At 37.1% G+C, this 26,033-nt stretch overlaps 2 protein-coding genes across 2 annotated transcripts; one reads left to right on the forward strand and one right to left on the reverse strand.

The window, feature by feature from the left end:
* Positions 1–8,541, forward strand: SELENOP (selenoprotein P). Its single transcript, XM_010312992.2, has 5 exons — positions 1–102; positions 1,547–1,750; positions 3,469–3,681; positions 5,109–5,226; positions 6,749–8,541. The coding sequence occupies exons 2-5, from the start codon at positions 1,560–1,562 to the stop codon at positions 7,397–7,399; spliced, it is 1,173 nt and encodes a 390-aa protein (XP_010311294.2). The 5' UTR covers positions 1–102; positions 1,547–1,559; the 3' UTR covers positions 7,400–8,541.
* Positions 8,189–25,796, reverse strand: CCDC152 (coiled-coil domain containing 152). Its single transcript, XM_075739313.1, has 10 exons — positions 25,638–25,796; positions 23,900–23,930; positions 23,025–23,141; positions 21,968–22,073; positions 13,795–13,863; positions 12,652–12,716; positions 11,132–11,234; positions 10,294–10,421; positions 9,293–9,379; positions 8,189–8,754 (listed from the first exon to the last, which is right to left on the reverse strand). Exons 3-10 carry the CDS (start codon positions 23,109–23,111, stop codon positions 8,632–8,634), a joined length of 768 nt encoding a protein of 255 aa, XP_075595428.1. The 5' UTR covers positions 23,112–23,141; positions 23,900–23,930; positions 25,638–25,796; the 3' UTR covers positions 8,189–8,631.
* Positions 25,797–26,033: the final 237 nt, after the last annotated feature.

Here is a 26,033-nt window from a genome sequence, read left to right on the forward strand (position 1 = left end):
ATAAACAAGAGCTGTATAAATACCACAGCCCTTTTCCCCCACACTGTTTTCTTCTGCAGCAGAGTTAAGCAGAACTGCCAAGGAGGAGGGGAGGAGGGAAGGGTAAGTGTGCTGGTTTTGCTGTGAAAGAGCTTCATGACTTAAGATTTGGCAGAGCATCTGCTTGTTTTTTTGGCTGAAAAGGCTGACTGTGGAAATTTCCATCGGAAACCAACTAGAAAGTTGAAATGTGAAGAGAAGTATAATTCAGAACATAGCTCTTCTCTAGGTCACAGGGCGAAACAGCTGTTGCTGGGTGCTGTATGCCAGTGCTGTAGAAGGCAATAAAGGCATAGAAGGATCTCAAGATATCACAGGAGTTTCATGTGGTTATAGTAAGTATAAAGGTGGGCAGCTGTCCAAATGTGTGGAAAGAGTAAAAAACTGGCCCTGTTGATATCAATTGAACCACAGTTTAATCTTCAAAGTACTGTACCTAAAATGCTTTTGGTAGAACTGCAGGAAAGAGAAGGCAAATTTCACAAATGATGTTGAGCATCAGATGCTTTGCAGCAGCTCACTCTTGTTTCAAAAGATCAATTATTAAAATGGTTTTTTTTAGACTATGACAAGATTGATGAAATGTGTGTTATTTATCAGAAGCTACTGTTTGCGAAACATTCTGTGTTTACTGTCAGACCGATGCCAGTGGTGAAATTATACAGTTCCACAACCTAGGACATGTTGAGGAGCAGTTTTATAATTTTATGTATTTCTTGTGTGTTTTCTGAGCATATTAAGCCAAAATTATTATGTTAATGGAATAAAAGGAAAAGATAATTACAGAATTTCTTGTATGCTTTCATTTTCATAAACATGAAATGGCCAAAGTGTGAGTAGGAGATTTTGTAAGAGCTGAGGAATCCTGAAACTCAGTTTTCATTTCCTGTTTTTGCAAAATTGTTTTGAGTGCGAGTGTTCTTAGGAGATTTTTCTCAAAGGGATCCAAATACTACAGACTGACTTGTAGAAATCTCTGTCTTTTTTTACTTATTATTTCTGCCAGGTTCTGTAATACTTGCTGTGAACCAAACTACACTGTTGGTGCAAGTACTTCTAAGTCAGTGGAATTACTGTGGAATCTGTCGCGAACTGGTCTAGATTCTTACTGGTGTAAACTGGCTCAGCACAACTGATTTCAAAACACAAGAAATGAGGCCACTTTAAAATCACTGAAATGTTAAAAACAGTCAAGAAGACATTACAAAGAGAAAGAAACAATGTAGCCTGATTCATAGCATTAAAATAAAATCCAGTTATTCTGAACACTTACTTTTCAGCTGTTTACATACAACAAAAAAACCACCGCACATTTATTATAGGGGAACTCCACTGCAAAATGAAAGAAATATGATCAAGCAGTAAACACAGTAGCTCAAATTTATTCTTAGAGTTGTTTTTTAAACTGAATGGAGCCAATATGCTGCTGTGTTTTTTTAATGGGAATTTCAGAGTCTGAACTTTGTTTAGGCATGTATCTCATTTTGTTTATTTTCTCTCTTTTCAGATAAAGCCCAGCCATGTGGGCAGGGCTGGGGCTAGTTCTGGCTCTCTGTCTCCTCCCAGGAGGAGGAACAGAGATCCAGAACTGCAAGGAGCCCCCAGAATGGCATATTGGGGAGGAGAACCCAATGCTGAACACTAGGGGCTCAGTCACGGTGGTGGCTCTCCTGCAAGCTAGCTGATACTTGTGCCTGCTGCAGGCTTCCAGGTAAGTGTAACTCCGCCATTTTTTATTAAAACATGGCTGGCCAATTTTTTAATGCTATCTGAGGATAATACCTGTGCCTAGCTACTGATGCACTCAGTGAAGTCTAGCTTCCTCAAATGCCACTATCCCAGCTGGCATGTGTGACCCGCTGACCAGGTTAACTCTCAGCAGGAATGTTCTGTACCAGTGGCTCAGATTTATTATCTCTTGACTTAGTCCTGACAGATCATCTTCTCCACATTGTATTTACAACATAAAAGTGTAATCAACTGGACATTAATGAAACCCAATAGGAACAGTTCCTTAAGCCTGTGCTTCAGTTAGCAACAGATAATTAATATAGCAAAGATGCTGAAGCCAAGAAACATCATATTTCTCTGCCATGGTTAGAACACCTGAAACATAGATCTGTGATCACTCATTTCTTATGTAATATGTGTAGGCAAAAAGGCAAATCAAAAGATGTGCTTTCCCAGCCCCTGTTCAGAAGTCCTAGATATAAAAAAAATTCCAGAAGGTAAAGACTGGCCTTTTGAAAAATACACTAAGCATTCAAGGGAATCATCAGTGTTATATTTTCATATGAGACCTGGGATGTTGGTGCTTTGGTTTTTAGAACCTGCTTCTGTGTAAATAATTAGGTATCATGACAGTAACAGCAGCTAGAAACTAATTTTGAGCTGACTGAAATGGGAATTGCATAGAGCCCTTATCTTGGGTTCATTTAGTGATTGAGAAATCATTCTGGTTTAAAAATTCATAGTATCAGTTTCAACGCTTGATTTTAATCACTGTAATAACATCTTAGTTTCCCCTCTAGGCTGCATAACTTCATATTATAATAGTCTTTGCAAGCTTTTTAAGATTTGAAAAAGTTGTGGTAAATCTCTGTCTCCATCAAAGTAAAAAGTTGGCTTTGTGGTTGTCTTTCAAGGTAGTTGGATTTGATTCTGTATGTTTTAGAAAGGTTTTAAAGAATCTTTCAAGCTCTAGAATATTTCCTGAAGCTGAAAAAAATAAACGAGTTTTCCAGAACAATTCAATAGGAAGGATACAAATGAAAAGGGAAACCGTCCTCCCACTGTACAGCAAAAAAGCAGCTTTCTGTTTACAGAGCAAAGAAAGACTTTTGTGCTGGGATGCCAAAGGAAAGACTAATAACTGCCAGCCAGATCATGCACACGTTCTATAGCCATCCTTTTGACTAGTTGCTGTAATACCCCTTTTCTGGCTATTATAGAAAATAGCCATGTCAAGATGAGTGGGACAGCTATTGGCCTTTTACTGCAGGTTTGCTTTCTTGATTATTTATCTTCCTGCTGTATTTATGGTATGCATTCTTTAACCAACTCTATAACCAAACCCTCATCATTTAAATAAAGACACCAGATAAACTAACAGTGTTAGACCATGAAGAGTGTGAAAGAACTGAAATACAAATAACACTGAATTCCATGTGAAAACAGATGTCTGCATACTACTTATAAGGACAGGAACCATGGCTTATTAGCTATTGTAGAGTCTGGTTTGGTGGCAGTAGATAGTCATGGCAAATGGCAAGAGTGTTTTAATGGTGTTAGATTGTTGCCATTAAAACTGGGAGAAAATAACATTCACTGTAATAAAAGCTAGATGGAGCATATTAACTTCTGTCGAATGTGGCAAATCTTACGATTCTCTGATGATTTATGGTCTTGCTTCTTTACATTCTCCCCTAGATTGGAGGACCTGCGAGTGAAATTAGAGAATAAAGGACTCTTCAATATCTCGTATGTGGTTGTCAACCATCAGGGAACTTATTCCCAGAAGAAATTTCACCTATTGAAAGAAAGAGTTTCAGAATATATTACTGTCTACCAGCAAGATGAACAGCAAGATGATGTCTGGACTACCTTAAATGGAAACAAAGATGACTTTCTCATCTATGACAGGTCTGTGTTTAGAGGGGAACACAGGAGAATATTTGCATGTATTTGGAGTAATGCGTTGTAAACCTCTATATTTAATTGATTTCCAAAACCCCTGATTACCTCACAACAAAGACATCATAATCAACTTCTAAATTGCATTAAGTAAAGCACTTACACTTTTACTGGAAAAAGGAAGCTACAAAAGAAAAGTCTGCTTTCACTTAAGTAACTTTGGGATAAAAAATGTTTTCTTTATAATCACTGGGTATTTAGATTAATATAACTGATTATATCCTGATTCTTCAGTTTTGATGTAATAGAAATTATTCAATAAGTCCTGCACTTCTAACATGTCCATCTTAATTACTGTTATGTTACTGTAACAAACATTCTCAGTTTATACTGAAGCATAATTAAGCCTAATAAAGAATTAGAATGTTACTTAACTTTTTTTTAGTAATGTGATGCAATTGCATGAATTAGCTAAATTAGGTTTGTGGATTGAAACTAGCACTGGAATGATCTTTAGAAAGTGATTGCATGTTACAGCAGCAAATACACCTAAGTATGGAAGGTTGCTGTCATATGACAGACGAGAACAAAGCTGTACGTAGTCTGTGGAAGGGCCCCAAAGCTGATGCCTGGCCCATGGCATTTGAAAGGTTGAACAGTTTTGTGCTGTCGACACGTAGGATACACCCACACCACGAATTGGTTTGTCACTAGTTTGGCCATGATCCATTATGGTTCTAGGAATGTATGTCTTTATTGTGCTGTTACTGGCAATGAAACCTTTGGCTGTGGCTGGTCCTAGGTGCGCACTGCAGACACGTAGGGAGCTGAGGCTAGAGGATTGTGTGTTGACATTGCAGGTGGGGTACTTCACAAGGGCCCCTTGTGTACAAGTTCTACATTTACTCCAGCTTCCTGGAATGTACCATTTGTGTAGTCAAGTGCATACCAGAACGCTCAAGTACAGATATGGGGCAAATAGGCACCATCAGAATCCTCTCATGCACACTAAATCAGTAATGCAGATGTATCGCAATGCACATTCCAGTCAAAATACATTATATTGCATAAAAGCATTCTTTGTTAGGATACAACATCCATGTGGCGATTTGTACTACTATGCAAACAGCTCTCCTCATTAGCAAGATGATAGATTTGCAGTGAGGGTACCTTTGCTAGTCTAAATACTACTAAACTAGAGGCTTCTGCCAGTAGAGTTATTACATCAGCCAGAAATCATGATTCACACTACTGACTGATGCAAACGTTTGTAAGGCAGGTACTGGTTTTGCCTGTAAACTCCCTAGACAGAAACACTTTCCTTGGGACTGTACAGTGTGGGTAGATGGACATGAATAAAGTATAATAAGAAGAGACGTTTAATTTTAGGTATATATTACATGTGTATGTAACCACAAAGTTCTTTCTCTCCTTAGATGCGGCCGTCTAGTGTATCATCTGGGTCTGCCCTATTCCTTCTTGTCTTTCCAATATGTAGAAGAATCTATTAAGATTGCATACTGTGAAAACAAGTGTGGAAACTGCTCTTACACGGTATTTTCTTGTTTCGTTATACATATATATGTATCTACTAGTGTCATGGTTTAACCTCAGCCAGCAGCTCAGCCACACACAGCAGCTCGCTCACTCCCCCCACCGGTGGGATGGAGGAGAGAATCCGAAGAGAATCGGAAGAGTAAAAATGAGAAAACTCGTGGGTTGAGATAAAGACAGTTTAACAGGTAAAGCAAAAGCAGCACGTGCAGGCAAAGCCAAACAAGGGATTCATTCACCACGGGCAGGCAGGTGTTCAGCCATCTCCAAGAAAGCAGGGCTCCATCATGCCTAACGGTGACTTCAGAAGACAAATGCCATCTGACTCTGAACGTGTTCCCCTGCCTCCTTCCTTTCCCCCCAGCCCCTAATATGTGGCGCATGATGCCATATGGTATGGAATATCCCTTTGGTCAGTTGGGGTCAGCTGTCCTGGCTGTCTCCCCTCCCAGCTCCTTGTGCACCCCCAGCGTACTCGCTGGTGGGGTGGTGTGAGGAGCAGAAAAGGCCTTGGCTCTGTGCAAGCACTGCTCAGCAGTAATGATAACATCTCTGTGTTATCAACACTGTTTTCAGCACAAATCCAGAACAGAGCCGCATACTAGCTACATACCAGATACTGTGAAGAAAACGAACTCTATCCCAGCCAAAGCCAGCACAACTAGGAAAGGAAACTGGATTTGATTGGTACTTAAAAAGAAAGTATTTCAATATGATTAGTGTAAAAAGACATGATTTAGAATTTATACATTTCATCTGTCTTGTCAGAGAGCTTTTAAACATTTTTCAAAATGAATTAGATCTATTTATAATAGACTGATTATCTGAATTCCTGCCCTTGATAGAAATGCAAATTATTTTCAGAAATCTAAATGCAATCTAATTCTGTTTCTGGAGTTACATGCAGCTAGTGAGCAATTAGCTACTCTAGTTTTTGAGGACGGCTAGGTACTTAAATAAACTAATTTTTTTTAAAAACCTGGGAATCAAATCTGAGGTGGTTTGAGTTACTGTTCCTTTTAGTTTACATTTAGACACAATATACAAGAGTTACTTTTGAAAAGTGGTAATACAAGGTGACAAATTATTGTTACCGTTATAAAAGAAGGGTAGCTTTGTTTTATATATACCTAAAGGTCAGAACTACTTTAAGGATTATCAAGAACTGTACATACCTAGTAATGAAAGTTCAATGAGAAGAATCATTTTTGATCCCATCATACAGGTTTCCAGCTAAGTGTAGGCCTCAGGCAGGTCAGATGTGGGATCCTAGAAAAAGAATACTTCTTATTAGCAATTACTTGAATTATAATTCCCAAAAGTTTACATTAAGATCCCAGTCTAGTTATCAGTGGTGTTGTAAAACAAGGTTCTTTTTGATACATTCATATCTTTCTTCAGCAAAGTAGCACAAATAATTAAAAATTGGGTTTCAAGATCTGCAAAAATGTTAAGATAATATTTTACAACTAGTTTAATTAAATATAATGCCTTGTATTTAATGCAAGCTTCTGTTTTGCAGGAACCTGATATTGATGTTATATGTGAAAACATCACTAAAAAAACAGATGAAAAGCTATCAGAGATAGAACCCAAACCAACTGGTCAACATTCACATCACCACAGTCTGCACAGACATAGACACCACCACCACCACCACCGTGAGGGTGGTCGTCATTCCAAAAATGAGAACCATCAGACTCCTTCCGAAAGTCAAAGACATCATCCTCACAGCGGTCAGCATCGTAGAGTTTTTGGCCATAACAGACATGATCACACAGGTAGTCATGAACAGGTAGACACTGCTCCTCCAGGAGAAAGTGTGGAAATTACACAAGATAAAAAGCTATGAAAAAAAGGGAAAAACAGCTGTAAAAACCAGTTAACTTGAAATTGGCAGACAGCATCAGACTCCACTTCTAGTAGCTGATGCTGTCATTGTCGACACCTTTTGTTTGAAGAGCTAGGAAATTCTGTCACTTGACAGTGTCGTGGAGCACTTCCAAATTCTTGCAGGTGACATGGCCAGCTGTCAGCAGAGGACATCACTGAATCTTGACAGTGACGTCTGCTCACTGCTGCCTGACAGTCACCAGCAGCAGGAACAAGTGAAGCTAGTGACACCTGACAGTGACAGGAAAAGGCAAGAAACTGAGCCTGAAAAACAAACTAAGCACCTTAAAAATGCAAAGGAGTCCTACTACCTAAATTCATATAGTTACAAGTGGAAAAATTAATGATTAAGTGTTTTTATTGTCCTCAATTAAAAATTATACTGACAGGTGTATAGAGGTGAAATATTGCAAAGAAGTAGACTTTTAGAGCAGTGCTCTTAAGATCATACAATACCTGTCAAATTCCATCAGTCAAAAGCTTCATAATTTAAAGGAATTTAATCAACCCACAGTTTGTTTTTCAGTTACACTGGGAAGGTGTCTGCATTTTTGATTAAGTTGTCTGTCTTCTTTCTCTTCTAACATTCTGCTTGCATTTGTGAGGACAGGAGCATAAACTATGACCTAGGGGCTCCTTTCTGATGTTTTGCAATCAAGAATAGAAGATAACTGAAACAGATATTTTAATCATTTTTTATTAAGAAGATGGGACATATTCAAAAGGTTGTTTTGGTTTTGGTTTTTTTTTTTGTAACCTAGGAATAACAATTATGTACAAGAAAAGCTTATTCCAAAGCAACGTGCCAAAATAACTTTTTTTTCTCAAATGTAAGATACAAGCAGTAATTGCATTATTTTAAAGTAACAGATTGATGTGCTTAACTTTTGTGGCACACATACAGTATCAAGGTCCATTAATATATAGTACTACAGCTTGTAAAATCCAACTAAATCAATAAGATTGTGCCTTAAGTGAGAAGCAGTGTTAACACCTCTTCATACAGAATGAGTATCAAAAAAGAGGGAGGGGCAGAACAAATTTAATCTTGGTTTAATGTTTATCTGTGTTTGTAACACTGCTGAATTTGATAAATCTGTATTGATTAGTAAGGTAACATACCACTTAAACTTGTATAACTTCTCTGTAGCTTATCATTTCTAACCTTTGATTAACTGAAGTAAAAATATGGTTCGAAGGATTCCTGGGTGAAGAAGAGAATATTCAAGAAATGAAAATGGCTTTGAAGTGTACACCATAATTAATGATGGTTTAATAGGGAAATTATTACTCCTGCGAAACCTGAATCTTTTTATTGTGAATACTGATTAGCAAGAAAGTAGTCCTGAATATACACAGAATGCATGCCTCTGGAATATTTGACAAGAATGTTTTCAATAAAAAATATTTAGTATTTCTTCATATTTTGTTTTTACTTTCAGGTGCGCAGTTTGAAATATACTGTTTCTGTTTCTTATTGTAGGTACTACTGAAATACTTCATGGTATTTACTCAAAATCGCTTCCGTTTGAAGTGCAGGTTTTGGCCTTTATTAAGACGTTGCTCTAAGTCTCTTATGGTGTTTTGGAGAATTTCAATTTCCTTGTTTTTCTCCTCCTGGAGATGCTGCAGCTTCTGTAAAAATGCAAGCAAAGGCTTTGTTGGAAAATATCACATAGGATTACATAACAATACAATATGCTGTTACTAATGAGAAATATTCTAATAAGAATATTTTTCTCAGTATGTTGTATCACAAAATTACAAAGATGACTTGCCCAGAATCCTATTTTTGTGACATCCCAAAGTCCCAAGCCTACAAAACCAATAATGCATGTGTATAATTTATATCACAGTCATTTAGGTCAGTTCTATCTTAAGTTCCCAGGTTAACAATTCTGCCCTAAACCCACTTCACATGTGGGCTCTTGTTGTTGAACCCAAGCTATATCAACATCTGTGCAAAGAGACATGAAATTAGTTGTCTAGAGGTGCGTGGGATGTGTGGGAGAGTGAGATGGACCCATAAGGCGTGAAACTCCACCCCATCCCCCACCCCCTTCCCCCTAGTTTTGTTGCAGAACACACACAGTAAACCACCAAGGAACTGCTGTTTGAAATACACTGTAACAGTATTTGGTATCTGCAGACTACAGGCTATTAAAGCACATACCCTTCGATAGATACTTTGTGGCAAGACAGAAGCATCTGAAAATGATTTTGTTGTTTTATTCTGAACTCTAGCTAATTTAGCATTGAACTGAAAGAATCAGGAAAAGACACGACATTAAGAACCCAACAGGAAAAAAAAAATATTTTAAATGACATGAGTATAATTTTCACTTTTTTAAAAATGTATTTTGTACCTGAAAGTAGTACTAGCAAGCTTATCTAATATTTAAACCTAGGATACTGAAGCTACTTATGTTAAAAAGAGTGCAATTACAAGTTATGTTTCTTTAAAAAATGCCTCAAAATATTGCAAAAAATACATAGCACAAATATTATAATCCAAATACATTTAGACAAGACGACTACTGAAAAAAATTTGAAGGTTCCACAGCCATGTGTCTGCAGGAGAAAAAAATGCAGGGGATGTTAAAAGCCTCTGAAAGCATCACCCTTCCCTGATGTTCCAAGGATAACTCAGCCCAACCACTTTCACACCTAATTTCTTTTTTAATATATGAAAGGTGTGAAGTATTTCCTTAACTTTTCCTGTAATGAGAGTGGCTTAAAACCTGAGCTATGAAATATGCATTGAATTCTGTGACTTACATCTCTGCAGAATTAGAAGACTTTAAGGTCTTCAAAGTTTATAAAAAAATATATCTTCCCAGCATTCAGAGATTAAAAAGAATAAAAATAAAAACATTGTTTATTTTTTTAATAGCTAAAAAACTAGCAAAAATTTCAAAATAATTTAAAACAAGAACACAGCAAATTCAGTCTCCCTATAGAGTGGCTAGAACTTGATTCCTGAGCAGAAGCAACTCAGATACCATCATGGAAGGGAGCACATGCCACTCATGGTTGTAAAGACAATAGTTGTTTAAGTTTCCTAGATTCTATCATATTACTTTGTTAAATACTAATTAATATTTTTCACTACACAGTCCCTTCTAAGTTTACCGAATGCCCAACTGATCTTCAACTCAGCTTTGTAAGGCATACCTCTATCTGTAGTTTAATTATTTCATTCTGTTTTTCTTCATTTTGAATTTTCAGCTGTCTAGTTAGCTCTAATATTTCCAGTTCTTTTTTCTCTCTCTGTTCTCTATACTCCACTTCTTTTATTTCAACTAGTAACACAGTAACACCAAATATGATGATTATAGAAGATGTTTAGATGGAAAAATAACATGATTTCCTAAATATTAAAAGTTTTTTGAAAAGCAGTTCAGTATTTCACAGGAAAACAATTTCATTCAAGCCAAAAATGTACTTTAAAACTATGTGTAAACCACCCTGATCCATCCCAGTAAGATGGAGTCTCTTTAAAGCAACATCATATTTTACAAAGAGTTTGGCTTTTTTCAGGTAAGTGGATGACCAAAAAACCTTAGACTTCAAGGCTATGCCAGCAATGAAAAAACTTAATCTTGAAACCAGCTTTTTCTCATTGCAGTATTATTTATTTGTGAAAAGAATGCCCTGGTCTCTAGAACATAGCTGGAACACTCTAACAGCAGTCTAGCTTATAGTTCAATGCAATTTTGCAATCAACACTTAACCCAAAATTTCATTCCTTCAGATTTTTAGGTCCAAGTTCCCAGTGTCTGTTCTACCTGTTTGGGAATTTCTGCTCATCCTCTGTTGCTGTACTACTCCCTCATTGCCACTTTCTACTCTCTTGAGCAAAGATAAAACTCAATTAAACACTGTCCACTTCTAGCTTTCATATGCTTCCACTAAGAAGTGGAACTTGTACGTATTGTAAATGAAGTATAGCTCCTACAGGTTACAATGTGGTTTACCCAATGCTATAGCATTCAGTCTTCAAAGAACTTACATTTTTTTCTTATATCGCAATTCAGCTGTATTATTTCTAATTTGTGGTCTTCCTCTTTGTTTTTAATTTCTACCATAAGTTTCTCAATCTGATCTTTATATTCCTGTGAATGTAAAAATCTTCATAAAAATCTCACTTTTAGTCTTCTGCAAAGCACAACATTAATGTAAAAATATACAGTACTCTATAATTCAGTACTTGTTTTACCCTTGATCTAGTAAATTCAAAATGCCCAATTACTTCTTACATGTGGCTGAAGTCCGCAGATGAAAAATGTAACAGATTTCATTGTATTACAGCTATCAGTTAATATAAAATAAGAAATTGTATTTATTAGGAGAACAAGCAAATGAAGAGGTAATATTCTTTCCCCCAATCCAGGATCTGATACAATGCTGCAGTTAGTTAGGTGACTACAGTTTTACTTTTGTGGATTTTTGACTCTAAGATTGTATAATAAAACTCACAATTATAGTATGAATTTTGTTAGCATTGCTTATACTAAGGATTCTGCAACTTCATACTGGCAGCAATAGAAACATCAGTCATAGCAGCAGTAGTGATGCTGGTAGCACTGATACTCAAGTGAAGAGTTTGAGCATGCCTATCGTAAGTTTGCTCCAATAACTACTCCAAAGTATTATCAAGGAATTGGCTGTAGCTGCCTTCTGACAAGGTAAGTAGCCACTCACCAGAGCAATGCTCGGAGGCACAAAGGCAGTTACTGCTTGGTAGTGATAGTATATAGGCGCATAGTCAGGTAAGTGCCTTCAGAACAACACTAGGAAGTTCCACCATGCCCATACATATATATATTGTATAGAATCATAGTTTTCTCATGCCTTTCAGAAGGCATTACTTATTTCATTCTCAAACTGTCAAGATAACAGCTCTATTGGTATAAAAAATTAATTTTAACTCACAGTTAGTACAAACAGGCAAAGAAAATCATCAGTGAGATTCCTAACCCTACACAGGTAACAGATCTGCAATCTTAGCACAGAGAACTAATGCAACTTGTGACCAGCCCTGCTGGTGTTACCACCTTTCCAAAAATGAGTGGCATAGATAAAAAGTAGAAAGATCATAAATGGAATTTATTACGAGACACAGATAAAAAGCAGACACCTATTATCTTTGTAGCATTTACTCTGAAAGAAACTACAGACAAAATTCAGACAGTTCTGGATTCTCTGGCAGTACAGCAGACATTGTGAATATCAAAACCATATTCCCACACAAAAATGTATTTTAATGCAAGGGATTAGATTTTAGAATGTAAAGTTGAATTAGCTAAATACAGCTAAGAAAAAATAAGTGCATCTTAGATTGAGCCAGAGTTCTCAGCACTTAGTAGTTTTGACCTCTTAGTCCCGCTAACACATTCTTACATCAATACTGTCATGAGAACAACTCTTCTCATGAGTATCAGTAGCAAACCCAATATAAAGATATATGAAGTGCTACAATAGATATAAAACATTATTCCTCTACCTAAAGAATGATCATTTGTGACGTACCTGCTCACAAGCCTTTAATTTCTCTTCCAAGATGTGAACAGTACCCTTCAGTCTATCATTTTCATCTACGTAAATAAAAAACTATATGATACACTAAAAAGTACATTTTGACAGTATTATTAGCACGAAAGCAGAATAAGGAAATTACTTTCATTTTTTGACTTGTCTGAACTGTAAAAAATTTTTTGTAGACATGATAATCATAATTTACAAAACTACATAATCTCAGTCTCCATTTTTTAAGAAGAAAATTCATAGTTGAATCATAATATTTGTCTGCTATTACTACTTTGAACTGTCTTTATCCTTCTAATAACTGAAGCATTCAAGAAAATCTAGATGCAAAGTTCTGTAGGTCAGAAAATAAAAGATTATTATCATGGCTACAACAGCTTCTTATTGAAAGATGCAACTTTTAAAGTACTTGTTACCCAAAAATTAGAAAGTAGTATCTCAAAAACAGAATTTAGAAAAAGCAGGTGCTTTTATTGATTATTAAAAGTCACTCTGAGTACTAAAAGCAGCCATATACTTCTGATTTTTAGAGGTTTATTAATATTTATGCTAATATGCCTTGAAAAGACAGTGGGTATAAAATTAACTACAAAGTCTACAGCTAAATGCTGGTATAAAGATATAGCAAATATGTATATATTTTATTTTAAAATAGCAATGAGTAATTTTCAAGTTTTTATGGATAACAGCTAAATTTTAACATTACACTGAGGATTAAGACTCTTTATTTTAACAAAGTAATAAAAATATGCATAAATGCTTTAGATTACAGTCCAAAAGTAATAGATTACAGTCCAAAAGTTGAAGGATACTTTCTTACCTTTTCTAAAATTGCCTGTGCTATGCTGAAATAAATTTAAAGCCCAACTATTGATTAAAAGAAACCTCACTGAGGCAGAACTTCTTTTACATGTGGATTCTAAGTAGGATAATAGTAATAGACATTTATTAAGCATATAGATGACCACTATCTGCACAGGATTGATTTTAGATATGTATTTTTTCCTTTCTGTTTGGCTGCTGGTAAGTTTCTCTCTCTGAAAGAACTAGTAAATATAAACAAAAAATTTAAATGCCTGCTCATTTTAAATTACAATACAGTATATATAAGAACGTTTTTGCTTTTACCTTTCACATGACACTGGTTTTCAACAGCTTGTGTTAGACCCTTTATCACATTCTGTAGAGTAGTACATTCTACAAGAAGTAAAAAAAATCCAGTGTTTTTGAATAATTTCTTCACCATTTTAATTTTCTTTTGTTTATAAACTTTTCTGAAATATTTTATAATCATCTTGATTAAATATTAATCTAAGTCTTCTTACTGACTATACAAATAACTCAGGTAATTATTACTGCTTAATTTTATCTTTTAGTTTGACGATAGAATAAAAACTATTCCATCAAGCATATGAACAATTTCATAAAACTATTACATTTTTGTTTCTAGCCAGAAAATAAGGATGTTACTGTTCTCTGGGCAATAATGGAAATTTTTCATATCGGCATTCCACCAATTTGATGTACTTAATGAAACTGAAGCTTACTTTCCTGACAGCATTTTTGCCAAGATTCTTTTTTAACAAGACCAACATTATCCACTCATTGCAGTTTCTTCCCCCCCCCCCCGCCTTTTTAGTGTATATTAACATTTATCTTGTAGCTCAGCATAAACTTGGAGAGATTCAGAATATCCTACTATATCCCCATTATTTAATTTTCAACAAAATAATTACGTGTGTGTATGTATATGCAACTTGTTATCAGTTTACATGCTTATATTTAATAATGTTTTTTAATTGTGTTTTTAATATTGAACACCATATGGACTGCCTGTAATATAACATTTGGTTTTCATTAAATACTATTTTTATCCCTTATGTTCCTTGTAACCTTATCAGTAAAGTTACAAAACATTCAAAGACTGGGAAGACTGGGGACACTAAAACTGAGGTTGCTTTACTCTTAAAACCTTTCTTTCTATTTCCAGAGTACCACTGCATTTCTTAAGTGGCTTTTAATTTCTGCAACAGATAAAGTACATTAAATAACAGTTACTCATCTCAGAGGACCAAAACTCTGTTGAAAATTGTAGATCATATAATTAAAGACTACATTACAAATAATGGACTCAGGGAGACAAATTAAGATCCCAGGTCGGATTCAGTTTTCCACTCTCTTTTTGACCTTTATTCTTCCACCAAGTCTGCTTTTCACAAACCAAGTACGTTAACCAGCTACATTCTCCCGTTCCACGCTTCCCAGAAAACAGTAGAGGGAGCACGAACAGCACAGAAACATTGCCTGGCCTCAGTTCCTGTACTGGATCGAAAGCATTTGTGGAAAAATACTGTTTAAAATTGGAAGCATTGGGCTAGCATGCCCATTTGTACCAAACAGTTCTACTACAAATTTTCTCCCATTTGAAAATGTATGGTAGTAAACCCAAGTGCTTGTAATTCATGCAAAAATTGGAAAAACATCTATGCATTTGAATAAACAATAGGACAGTAGGTAGTCTTACAATGAATCACAGCTACTTAAGTGCAAGCCATTCTTTTGTCCAGTCCCAAGAAAATTTGCTTATCTTTCTTATATTTTAAAGGATGCATCTTGGTAAATCCTTTATGTAAGTACATTGTAACTGGAAAAAAATACCGGGAACCCACAAGTTTCCCTTGCCTACATTATGGAAAAAAAAAATAATCAAAATTTTGCTAAATGGTTGCAGCTTTGTGGATGACTGGCATTGCATCTCTTATGGATTCTGTGTAGTTCCTTTCCTGTAAAGGATACTCCCTACATGCAGAAAGACTGAACAGCCTAAGTGCTCTTTTTCCATGTTTAATATCTATAATTTATTGCAGCTTCTTCCATCTGCAATTACAATTGAAGCTATTGGCTTTTTTAACAGGGCAATTAACATCAACCACTTTTTCCTTTAACACATTGGAAACACTAAGTCAACAAGTATGCAATCCTGAAGATGCTACGAAAATACGGCATTCAATACATCTGTCCCACCTTGGTTACTTGGAAGCATTATCTACTGCTACAAAGCAATTCCTACAAGAAATATTTAAAGAAAGTAAAGTAATTATTTGCAAAAAAATAAAACACTAATTAATTAAAAATAGAGCCACCCTAAGTGCTCTGTAGATGATAATGTGATTGCTTTCTTTTTAAAAACTATATTAGATTTTAGTTCAGAATGGTAGCTTCCACCACAAAAGTCCATTTAGTCACCACAGAAAACGTTTAGGAGCAGAAAACAAGAATGCCATACTTGCCATACTTGTGTCTGTCTTAAATGGATCTACAGTGATGTATTCTAAACAAAAACTCTGGTCCTGAATCTCACCTTTGTTTAGAACTATCAAGACAAAACACAGCTCAATTATGACCTTTCAGAACATGTATACACTAGTCCAGTTGCTCATCTTTTCCCACCTTATCTTTGGTTCAATTGTTTGCAGTCTCCTCTCTCCCTTGAATTTTATACGTTTTCTTTCTTACTTTACATTTCCTTCAGAATTCCCAGTTTTCTTTTACCTTAAACAGTTCTAGAGAGAGACTTCTGGCAATCGATGGTATCCAGGACCCCTCAGGTTCTCACTTATACTTGTTGGAGATCTCTTGGAGCATGAAATGCTATTCCTATTTCTGTTTCTCATACTGACAAAGAGTTCTTCAGCCAGGATAAAATTCCACTTCCTCCACCCTACCACCACTAGTAGCCACAAACCCTTCACGGTAGGCAGAACAACAGCCTTCCTTTCCATAGTGCTCTTTCTCTCTGTTCCTCTGCTGTAAGCAGCATGTTTATTTGGAATCATATGTGAATCATTCAGCAGCATGTGGTCTCTCATGTTTTTTCCTTAGCTGTTCTGTGAATTGTTTTGCTGTCCACTGCCAAACCTTACATTCTAAGGCTGACTTGTTTACCTATCCTGTAAATTCACTTGCCCTTGTGTTAAATTTGTAATAGGATGAACTTCAGAATGCTCTTCAACTTGAGCATGTACATACATTAAGATTGCATGTTGACATTGTTCATCAAGAAATTAATGCAGCTCTCCAAATGCAGCAATTTTGTTGCCTTTGGACTAACTCTTTAAATTATACTTGCAGGAAATGTGGCCAAGCTGGATTCTGGGAAGCAGTTTAGGACGTAAGGCTATAAGAAATCTTCTTTTCCAAGCCACAGCTGGCAATATCCCTATATAAAAGCCATTCTTGTAACTAGAATATGTTGGAATAACTGTTGTCAGAGTAAGAATGGAAGTATCAATACTACATTTCGTCCCTTATATCTTTTCCAGTTCTGCACAGGATCCCTCTATAACTCCATCACTAATAAAGAGCGGGTTTTTTTAACACCACAGTGCTTTGACTTTCAAAAGGTTTTACAAAGAATCAAATTATTAGATACAACACTTTTAGTGCTCTGATTCTGAATACACAGTGTGCTATTAATTCCTTCTGAAGGGTCAGTGTTGCAGGTGAATTCAATAAAGGTGTAAAGACCATTTCTATACATTTCAAAAAGAAAAAAGCAAAATGTTTTAGAAACATTATATACATACTATAACTTATAATCACTACACCAACCATAATGTCCTTTTGAAATACTTTTAATGTTACAGTCACTGCTATCTCCAGTAACATGGTAACTGTTTACCTGAAGATTCTTCTGACAGCATCTGCTTCAGATTATGGCAATTTCCTGCCCAAGATGGTTTGTGAAACTGTGTTGTCTGATCACTATTAATGAATACAGTTCAAAAATATAAACTTATAAGCACTTCATGCCATGACAGCTGATGTGTTTACCTTATTGGTAAACCGTTAACCTAACAGAGCACCCATGATAACTGTTTGAATTTCTAAATACATTCTATCACTTTGGCATCTCTCATTTACCTTTTACTTCCTTCTCATTAAATAGCTTTCAAAAACACCTCTTAGATGTCCCATATTATTCCAAGTACCTGCTTTTCACTTTTTTCATTACTGCTACAAACAGCTCTGCAATCTCGCTTACCTATTGACCAGAATCCTTAGCTTCCAACAATTCTGCCTCCTATCCATATCTGTACTAATTTGTACAACTGCTATGACTTCAATATTACTGAGATTTGTTTTTTCCTGACTAACCCTGCTGCTCAAACTTTAGTTCGTATTTCATGCTGATTGCTCTGGTATTTTTACTTGGACCTCTGCCATCCACATTTTTTTCCCATCATGTGTTTCAAAACAGCTCCAGAGGTCATTCACTTCAGTTATATCAGCATAACTATTTCCTCAAACAATTTCACTCTTATCAAAGTGAGGCACTATTATGCACAAAGCTCAAATCTCTCTTCTGACTCTTGTCTATTTGCAGTCCATTCTACTTTCACAGTCCTTGTTGCAGTCATCCCAGCTGCTCCAGTTTCCTGTATTGTCTCTTTTACTTTCTCTGCTATCTTTTGTCCCATTGGTTTTATAGTAAGATCGATTTCTTATTTTTCCTTCCCCTTTTTAAAATCTATCTGTATAAACCCCCTCCTCTCCATTTTTGTCAATAATGAAGCCTGTTGATCTGTTTCTGAATGACTGTCTTGCATTGTCTTTTGCGCTTGAGAAACAAATGGCTCTAATGAGTCAGATCAAAGTTCCATGTAGTTCACTATCCTACTTCACAATACCCAGTAGAAGATGCGTCAGGAAAGAAGAAAAAAAGCTGGATAAACACTACTCTTAATCACAGAATCAGAGAATGGTTTGGTTTGGAAGGGACCTTAAAGATCATCTAGTTCCAACCCCCTGCCATGGGCAGGAACACCTTCCACTAGACCAGGTTGCCCAAAGCCCCATCCAACCTGGCCTTGAACATTTCCAGGGAGGGGGCATCCACAGCTTCTCTGGGCAACCTGTTCCAGTGCCTCACCACCCTCACAGTAAAGAATTTCTTTCTAACATCTAATCTAAATCGACCCTCCTTCAGCTTAAACCCATTACCCCTTGTCCTGTCACTACACTCCTTGATAAACAGTCCCTCTCCAGCCTTCCTGGAGGCCCCTTCAGGTACTGGTAAGCTGCAATTAGATCTCCCCAGAGCCGCCTTTTCTCCAGGCTGAACAACCCCAACTCTCTCAGCCTGTCCTCACAGGAGAGGTGCTCCAGCCCTCTGATCAGCTTCGTGGCCCTCCTCTGGACTCACTCCAACAGCTCCATGTCTCTCCTGTACTGGGGCCCCAGAGCTGGATGCAGTACTCCAGGTGGGGTCTCACAAGAGCAGAGTAGAGGGGCAGGATCACCTCCCTCGACCTGCTGGTCACGCCTCTCTTGATGCAGCCCAGGACACGGTTGGCTTTCTGGGCTGCAAGCGCACACTGCCGGCTGATGTTCTTATCAATCAACACCCCCAAGTCCTTCTCCTCAGGGATGCTTTCAATCCATTCCTCGCCCAGCCTATAGTCGTGCTTGGGATTGCACTGACCCATGTGCAGGACCTTGCACTTGGCGTTGTTGAACTTCATGCAGTTCGCACGGGCCCACTTCTCCAGCCGGTCAAGGTCCCTGTGGATGGCATCCCTTCCCTCCAGCGTGTCGACCACACCACACAGCTTGGTGTTGTTGGCAAACTTGCTGCGGGTGCACTCGATCCCACTGTCCATGTCGCCGACAAAGATGTTGAACAGTGCTGGTCCCAGTACCGACCCCTGAGGAACAGCACTCGTCACCGTTCTCCACCTGGACATTGAGCCGTTGACCACAGCTCTTTGAGTGTGACCATCCAGCCAGTTCCTTATCCACTGAGTGGTCCATCCATCGAATCCATGTCTCTCCAATTTAGAGCACAAGGATGTCGTGTGGGACAGTGTCAAATGCCTTGCACAAGTCCATATATCCTCTTAGCTTCCAGAACACAAGACCTGAGTGAGAGGTACTGTATATGTGTTTAACAAATGTGTTAAGTTTTGTTACATGTTTTTTTTCTAATCTTTTTTGACTAATTTATATTTCTGTTATCCACAAGCTTCTATGGAATTGATTTAACAACTTTATTTTGTAATGTGTGGAAAAGTTCCTCCTTTTGCTTGCTTTAAATAATTCAACAAGTTTGATTTCTGTCTAGTTCTCTTATTATATTAAATGGTGAATATTCATTCCCTAGTCACTTTCCCTATGTCATTCTTAATTTTATAGCTATGAGTTATATCAGCTCTATTCTTTCTCTTTAGGCTGAAAAGTTTCCGGTCAACTTACGTCTTTCTTCAGATGTTCCAAGATTGTGATCAAATCTGTAAGGGTCCCAAGTGCGTTCTCCCCCAACCATCTTCTGGGTGTTTGGCTGTGCTCAAGGCCAACTTAGAGTACAGCTGGTGACCTTGAGAAAAGCTGTTTGAAGAAAGCTGGAAGACTCCTCAGAAATGGTTGCCCCTCCTTCCCTTTGGAGCTACTTTTAAGTTGAGGCTTTTGCTCTTGGCCTGCCTTGAGCTACACTGCAGCTGTGTTGCAGCCACATACCATGTATATCCAGACATGGTATGGTCATGATCTAGGGAGAGACTTTCTGGCTTGATTTCAGACCTGCCTCATCACTACAGACCTGCTAGTGATCACTAGACCACGCCTGGCCCTTGTTGCCATTTCTGGACCTGATCCTGACTCAACCTCCTATCTTGACCTTGAACCTGCTCCATCACTATGTATTTGTTTGGTAATGTGGGCTTTTGGCTGACCCTGGCAGCTCTCACTGGGCCAGCCCTGCATGGGTACAGTGGGAGTGAGCCTCGACTGGTGAAACCCCTACCTCTGTGGGCCTTGTTACGCAATTGGTTCCTGATTCCCTGTCCCTTGCTCCTTCCTGACAATACCAAGCCTTGCCATCTTCTCTGTTATCTTTCCTACTTCTTATATGTCTGTTTTGAAACGTGCAGACCAGAATGTTACATGAAAATCACAGGGACATGATGTTTGTTTCTTTATTTCTTCCATAATCCTATCACATGCCTATCACTGTGTTTGCTTCTTTGACCACTGATATCTTCAGAGAACTGTCCAGAAGAATACCAAGATCTCTTTCCTGAGAAGTAGCCAAGTACAGCCAACCACTGTTTACATAAAATGCCTCCCGCGTGCACTGCTACTGGTTTTCATCCCACTTTTTATCACTTGTCATTCTGTATCATGAGATTCCTGGTATAATTGCATAGATTAGCATCATTAAGCAAACTTAACTCACTCAATAGCCTTAACAATTCATTTCTGATTATGCTAAATTATTTAAGTACCAGTTAAGATTTAAGTTAAATCAACTGGCACTGTCACTCCAGTGTGAAACTAAGCTTATTCCTCCCCTTTTTCCTCACTTTTAGCAAGTTGACTTGTCAGAGACCAAAATTCTACAAAAAGGTGCACCTTTCAGCAACTCTACAAACTACAGAAGAGTAAGCAGCAAGGTTACCTTGGAGCACCAGTCCCACCAGTCAGCGTGCCATCTCCAAATACAGGCAAGCTTTGACACTTCAGAAGGCAGCAAAATACACAGTCAAGAGTACATCTGGCTCACTTCTCAGTGGGCAAAATGTTTCTGGTGACCAGGTGAAACATATCATTTATCATATTGATCCTAATGCAACAGCTCAGCTGGGGGCATGACAGTTGTCAGGGCTGACCTTACTATTCCCAAATGTTGACCCTGTTGTTCTACACAGACATCTGAGCTGCTTATGGATTAACAAAAGTCACAGGTTAGCACTTTAAGTAAAACTGCTGATGTTAGTTTGCTTAAAAGTGCTGGCTTTGTAAACTGTGGCAGTTCACTAGAACCTCAAGAGGATGGGAAAGGTAAACATTTGGACACAATAACATCATCAGGTATATCAAAGTCATCTGATCCTCTCTCTCTTTCCCTGCCAACACATTGTTTCCGTGGAAAAGGAGATAACACAATCAAAAGAAAAAAGATGAACAGGAAAAAATGAAAGAAAATACAAAAGGAAAATTTTTCTTTCATAGGTACTGCATGCACTCAAATATCTCTAAAGTGGATGGATATTAACATCAAATGAAAAATAATTACTTTAATGCAGTGCTTAAGATATGTTTGTAGATTAAAGTTATCTGGTTTATGCAAATGAGATGGATTCTATTATATGACCCCCTAATAAGCATTACTATTTTCCCCCACAGTATTTTAGATCCTTTCTATTTTATTTTTGTCTTTTATATGACTGAAAATAATGGAAATATTTCTTGGAACTTCCTGAATATATGCAAAACCCATGCCATTTGTTAAAAAATAACTTACCTTCTTTTACTGATTCCTCCTTTGACTGGCTTAATGTTAACAACCTGTTGCATTTTTCCAGCTGAAGAACCAGCATGTTATTTGCTTCATTAATTTCTGATATTTTCTAGAAAATTGGAAAAAAACACTAAAGTTACATTAATATATTTTGATTTAAGTTTTAAATTAATGTAAAATTTAACAATTTCACAACACTGCAGTTACAAACCCATATTATTTGCCATTCTGGAAATTCCGTTATAAAGGAGAACAGTGCTAAACTCAAGAGCCTGTGCTATTGTGAGTTTACTCCAATAGAACTAAGAATGCTGACATACATTACTAGTTATGAACTCGTTTCTTCTAAATTCTGTAATCCACAGTCTGAATCAATCCTCAGCAAGGTTCTTTTTATTGCTTTGCACATGAGGCTGTCAACACCCTCACTGAGCACCAACATGAGTAATGGGTGTAAATAAGAATTGGTATAGTATGGTTTTTTCCATAAGAAATGCTAAATTTATTTCAGGTGCCCCTTTTATATCATCTCTAGTACGGATTTACTGATCAGGAAACCGCTAAAGAGTTGGCCATTGTGGGTCTAACAAGAAATACAGTACTGATTTTCCTCAGTGGATCCATCTTTTAAGAACTGACATATACATAAAATAAAGAGATCTCAATGTATATGGAATATAAGAACAGATGCTCCCGCTGTGGCAATGACATTTTTCTAGAACAATTTCTGAAAAGATAGTCCAAGCAAAGCTGTGTAATACTGTTATCTCCAATATCAGCTCCTGATACTTCCATGCTTCTCCTGAGAAGCCAAAATTGGCCTCTGCACCATTAAAACTCTAGCACAGAAACAAAGGCTTCTCAGACTCTGCAGAAGTCACTCATATCACTCTGAGATACAGTCAACACAAACACTTTCCAAACAAAGTTGGTATTACAAGGCGTATTAATAAGAATAAGCTGATACCACTTTGAAGACATTTTCACTTGAAAAGCTTGTTAAAATGTCACAAAATAGTTATAGATAGCAGTTTCAACATTTTTTACCTTCTTCACTTACTTTTTCTATCTCTGAGAAGTTATCTAAAAGTTTATCAAGGTTTACCACACTGATTTTCTTCATTGTTTGTTCATGGCTGTGATTCATTTATTTATGGACAATAAAATCCAGTGATCACTGTATATATAAAAAGATAGATCTATGAATTCATATATTTCTCATTTGTACTATGTCAAAAGATTTCATATGCACAAATAACACTTTTTTTTTTTTAATTAAAACTATTTTTTCATGTGAAGCTAAACTTCAACCAACCTAAGATCTTGCATCTCTATGAAACAAAATAAATGTCAGAGCACCCAAGCAAAATCTATCAAATGGTTAGGTTAAATAGTTGAATTGCAATTTTTTGCTGCAATTAAAAATTAAACTTGAATTCACTTCCATGGACACAATCATGCAATTTTACCTAAATATATTAGTGGTCTGCACATAGGATGCTTTTAAAACATATGACCAATTTCTCTTTAGATATGTTGCTAAACCAGACCTTCCTGTCCTCACTTTAAAGAGTAGGAAATCCAATCAATTGAAACAATTACTCCTTCTCTACTGTGCACATTTTAGAGGCAACAGATGAAATTTCGTTAAGTTTCATTAACTTAAAAAAAATGTTACTTAAGTAAATGAGATTTTACCAGGTACACATTAATGCAGGATCTAGACATTTTACCTGTGTAGATGCTCTAATACTTAACTGCTCAGGCTTTAAGTTACTTACACATTTCCTTATAAATAATTTTCATTAATATCAGTGATGAGACACTGCAGCACATAAACCTTACCACATCAGTAAAATGACAGTATTTGGAAAAGCACCCATATAATTCCAAATTATTAACACAGTTCCTATTTTTAGCAGAAATTCTACTTACAGAATCTTCAACACACATTTGCAAGATGGATCTGAAATACACAATATGAGTGCATCTAAAAATATTGAAACTATGTCTGAACATCAGGCTCCATGAAACAAAATTCCACTACCAGATAAACCATGTAATCATCACTTCTATGTGGTAATAGATGAACTATCTTTTTACAAATAACAAAAAATTGCAATGAGAGAGATGAACCAGAAGTTAGAATGCGTGCACTACCCAGAAACTGAATGGGTTTCCAGACAGAAATACTTGCAGTAAAGTTAGGTGGAAATAGGTTTGTAAATGAACAGCTACTAAGCAGGAACCAAAATCACATAACTCAGTTATTTTCTCAGTCATTTAATATTTACAAGTCTTTACATATATGTAACTTCTTTACCAAAGCAGTAAGATAAACATATTGGTTCTGTGTGTTTAATACTCATTTTTCTCTTGCATCCACTAAAACAAATTAATTAGTTAAAGCTAAGTAACTTTGGGGGGTTTTTTTAATCAACAATTTTTAAGAATATATGTAACAGTAAAGAACTAATGCTTCTTGGTTAAATTGGTGATTTTTTTAAGTTAGCAATCTTAATGACCTCTGTTATTACAATGCAATGATTTATTAAAATGGAGTTTAAAATATTTATTCAGGACATTCATTTTTGTAAAACAATGACATATCTTAATATTCTATTAGTTGATAATCTAAATGTACACTATGAATGCCAAGCCCTGATCTTCCCAGTCCTTATCATGGACAGTATCTTATCTGTTTGTCAATCACTATTTCTTGTCATCATGCTCTTAAAACTGTGTTTTACCCTCTAAATTTTGACTGAGGATGGGAGTTCAGGGGGCTGCTGTGTTGTGTGCTGTTTCGTTTGTGTGTTTCCTTAGTCTATGGCATCATTTTTTTTTCTCAGATGACCAGATGTGCTCAGCACTTGGCAGCATTAGGCAAGACTGCCACTGGGAATAAAACTCCTGCTGAACTGAAAGAATAAATTAAAAAATATATGTTATATTATTGATGTTGTATGTTTCCAGCAAGAAAACTCATCACTTTTATTTTTGTGTATATTAGTAATATATATGTTATACCTTCCAAAAGAATTTTTGTAAAGCCTCCCACTTGTTTCGAACTATATTTATTTCACTAGGGGGAAAATTAAAGACTTAAAATGTATTTTTGAGAGTCCTAAAGCTGACACCTTTATTTAATTTCTCTAACTCTTTGCCATCCATGCTCTCTCAGTATTCTAAGTATTGTAGCTGATGATTTTGGAGTTTAATGTTTCATTTTTGCTCATAAAACAGTGAAGCCTGTGTTTATAACCAAAATAAGACAAGTAGATATTAATTTTTTACTGCATATCTCAAATGAATATAGTAATTATTCAATAATAGACACTTCAAATACTCTCATCTTTTTTCTGAATGCCATCCTTCTTTAAGATAGGCACCTGTCATTTGCATTGACTATAACCTTACTTTAATTACTCTTTGAAGACCCTGAGCACATTTAAAACATGGTTTGCGGATCAAAATTATAGCCACCCACGTGGCACCCACACGTGGGGTGAATCCCATCCCCTCATCCGATTTTACAGACAACCGCAACAGGCCAAGAGGCACCAGCTGCACCACTGCAAACCCCACCGACGACGCCGAGACCCAGCGACCCTCCTTCTCTCTCCCACTTCTGCAGTTCGTCTACACAAAGTGCCCTGAGTAGAAGACAGACCCTCTCACAGTCTCAGGTGCACAGGACACGCAAAGCAGTGCCTTTTACTCCTCAGTGCGCGGGCATAACCGACATACGGAGCAGGACGATAACGCTCCCGATACGGGCGACAAGATGGACCCCCCTCACACTGCCCCGCTCCCCCACAGCCAGCTGAGAGGAACCGGTGCGCGCGCCCCTGAAGGCGGGAACCCAGCTGCGCCGGCGGGGCGTACCACTACCGACCCTGTGGGGATCACTTCTCCCCGCTCCACTCCGGCCCGCTAGAGGGCTCGACCGCATGCCGGCTGTTGGATCGTGTTGGGGCTGAGGGGCTGTGCTGAGGGGACAGCGTGCAGGGCGGCGGGACGGTGGTGGTCTCGGGGCGCCTCTCACCAAGTCTCCACGGGATAACCT

The sequence above is a fragment of the Balearica regulorum genome, chromosome Z (assembly GCF_011004875.1).
Source record: "Balearica regulorum gibbericeps isolate bBalReg1 chromosome Z, bBalReg1.pri, whole genome shotgun sequence".
NCBI lineage: Eukaryota > Metazoa > Chordata > Aves > Gruiformes > Gruidae > Balearica > Balearica regulorum.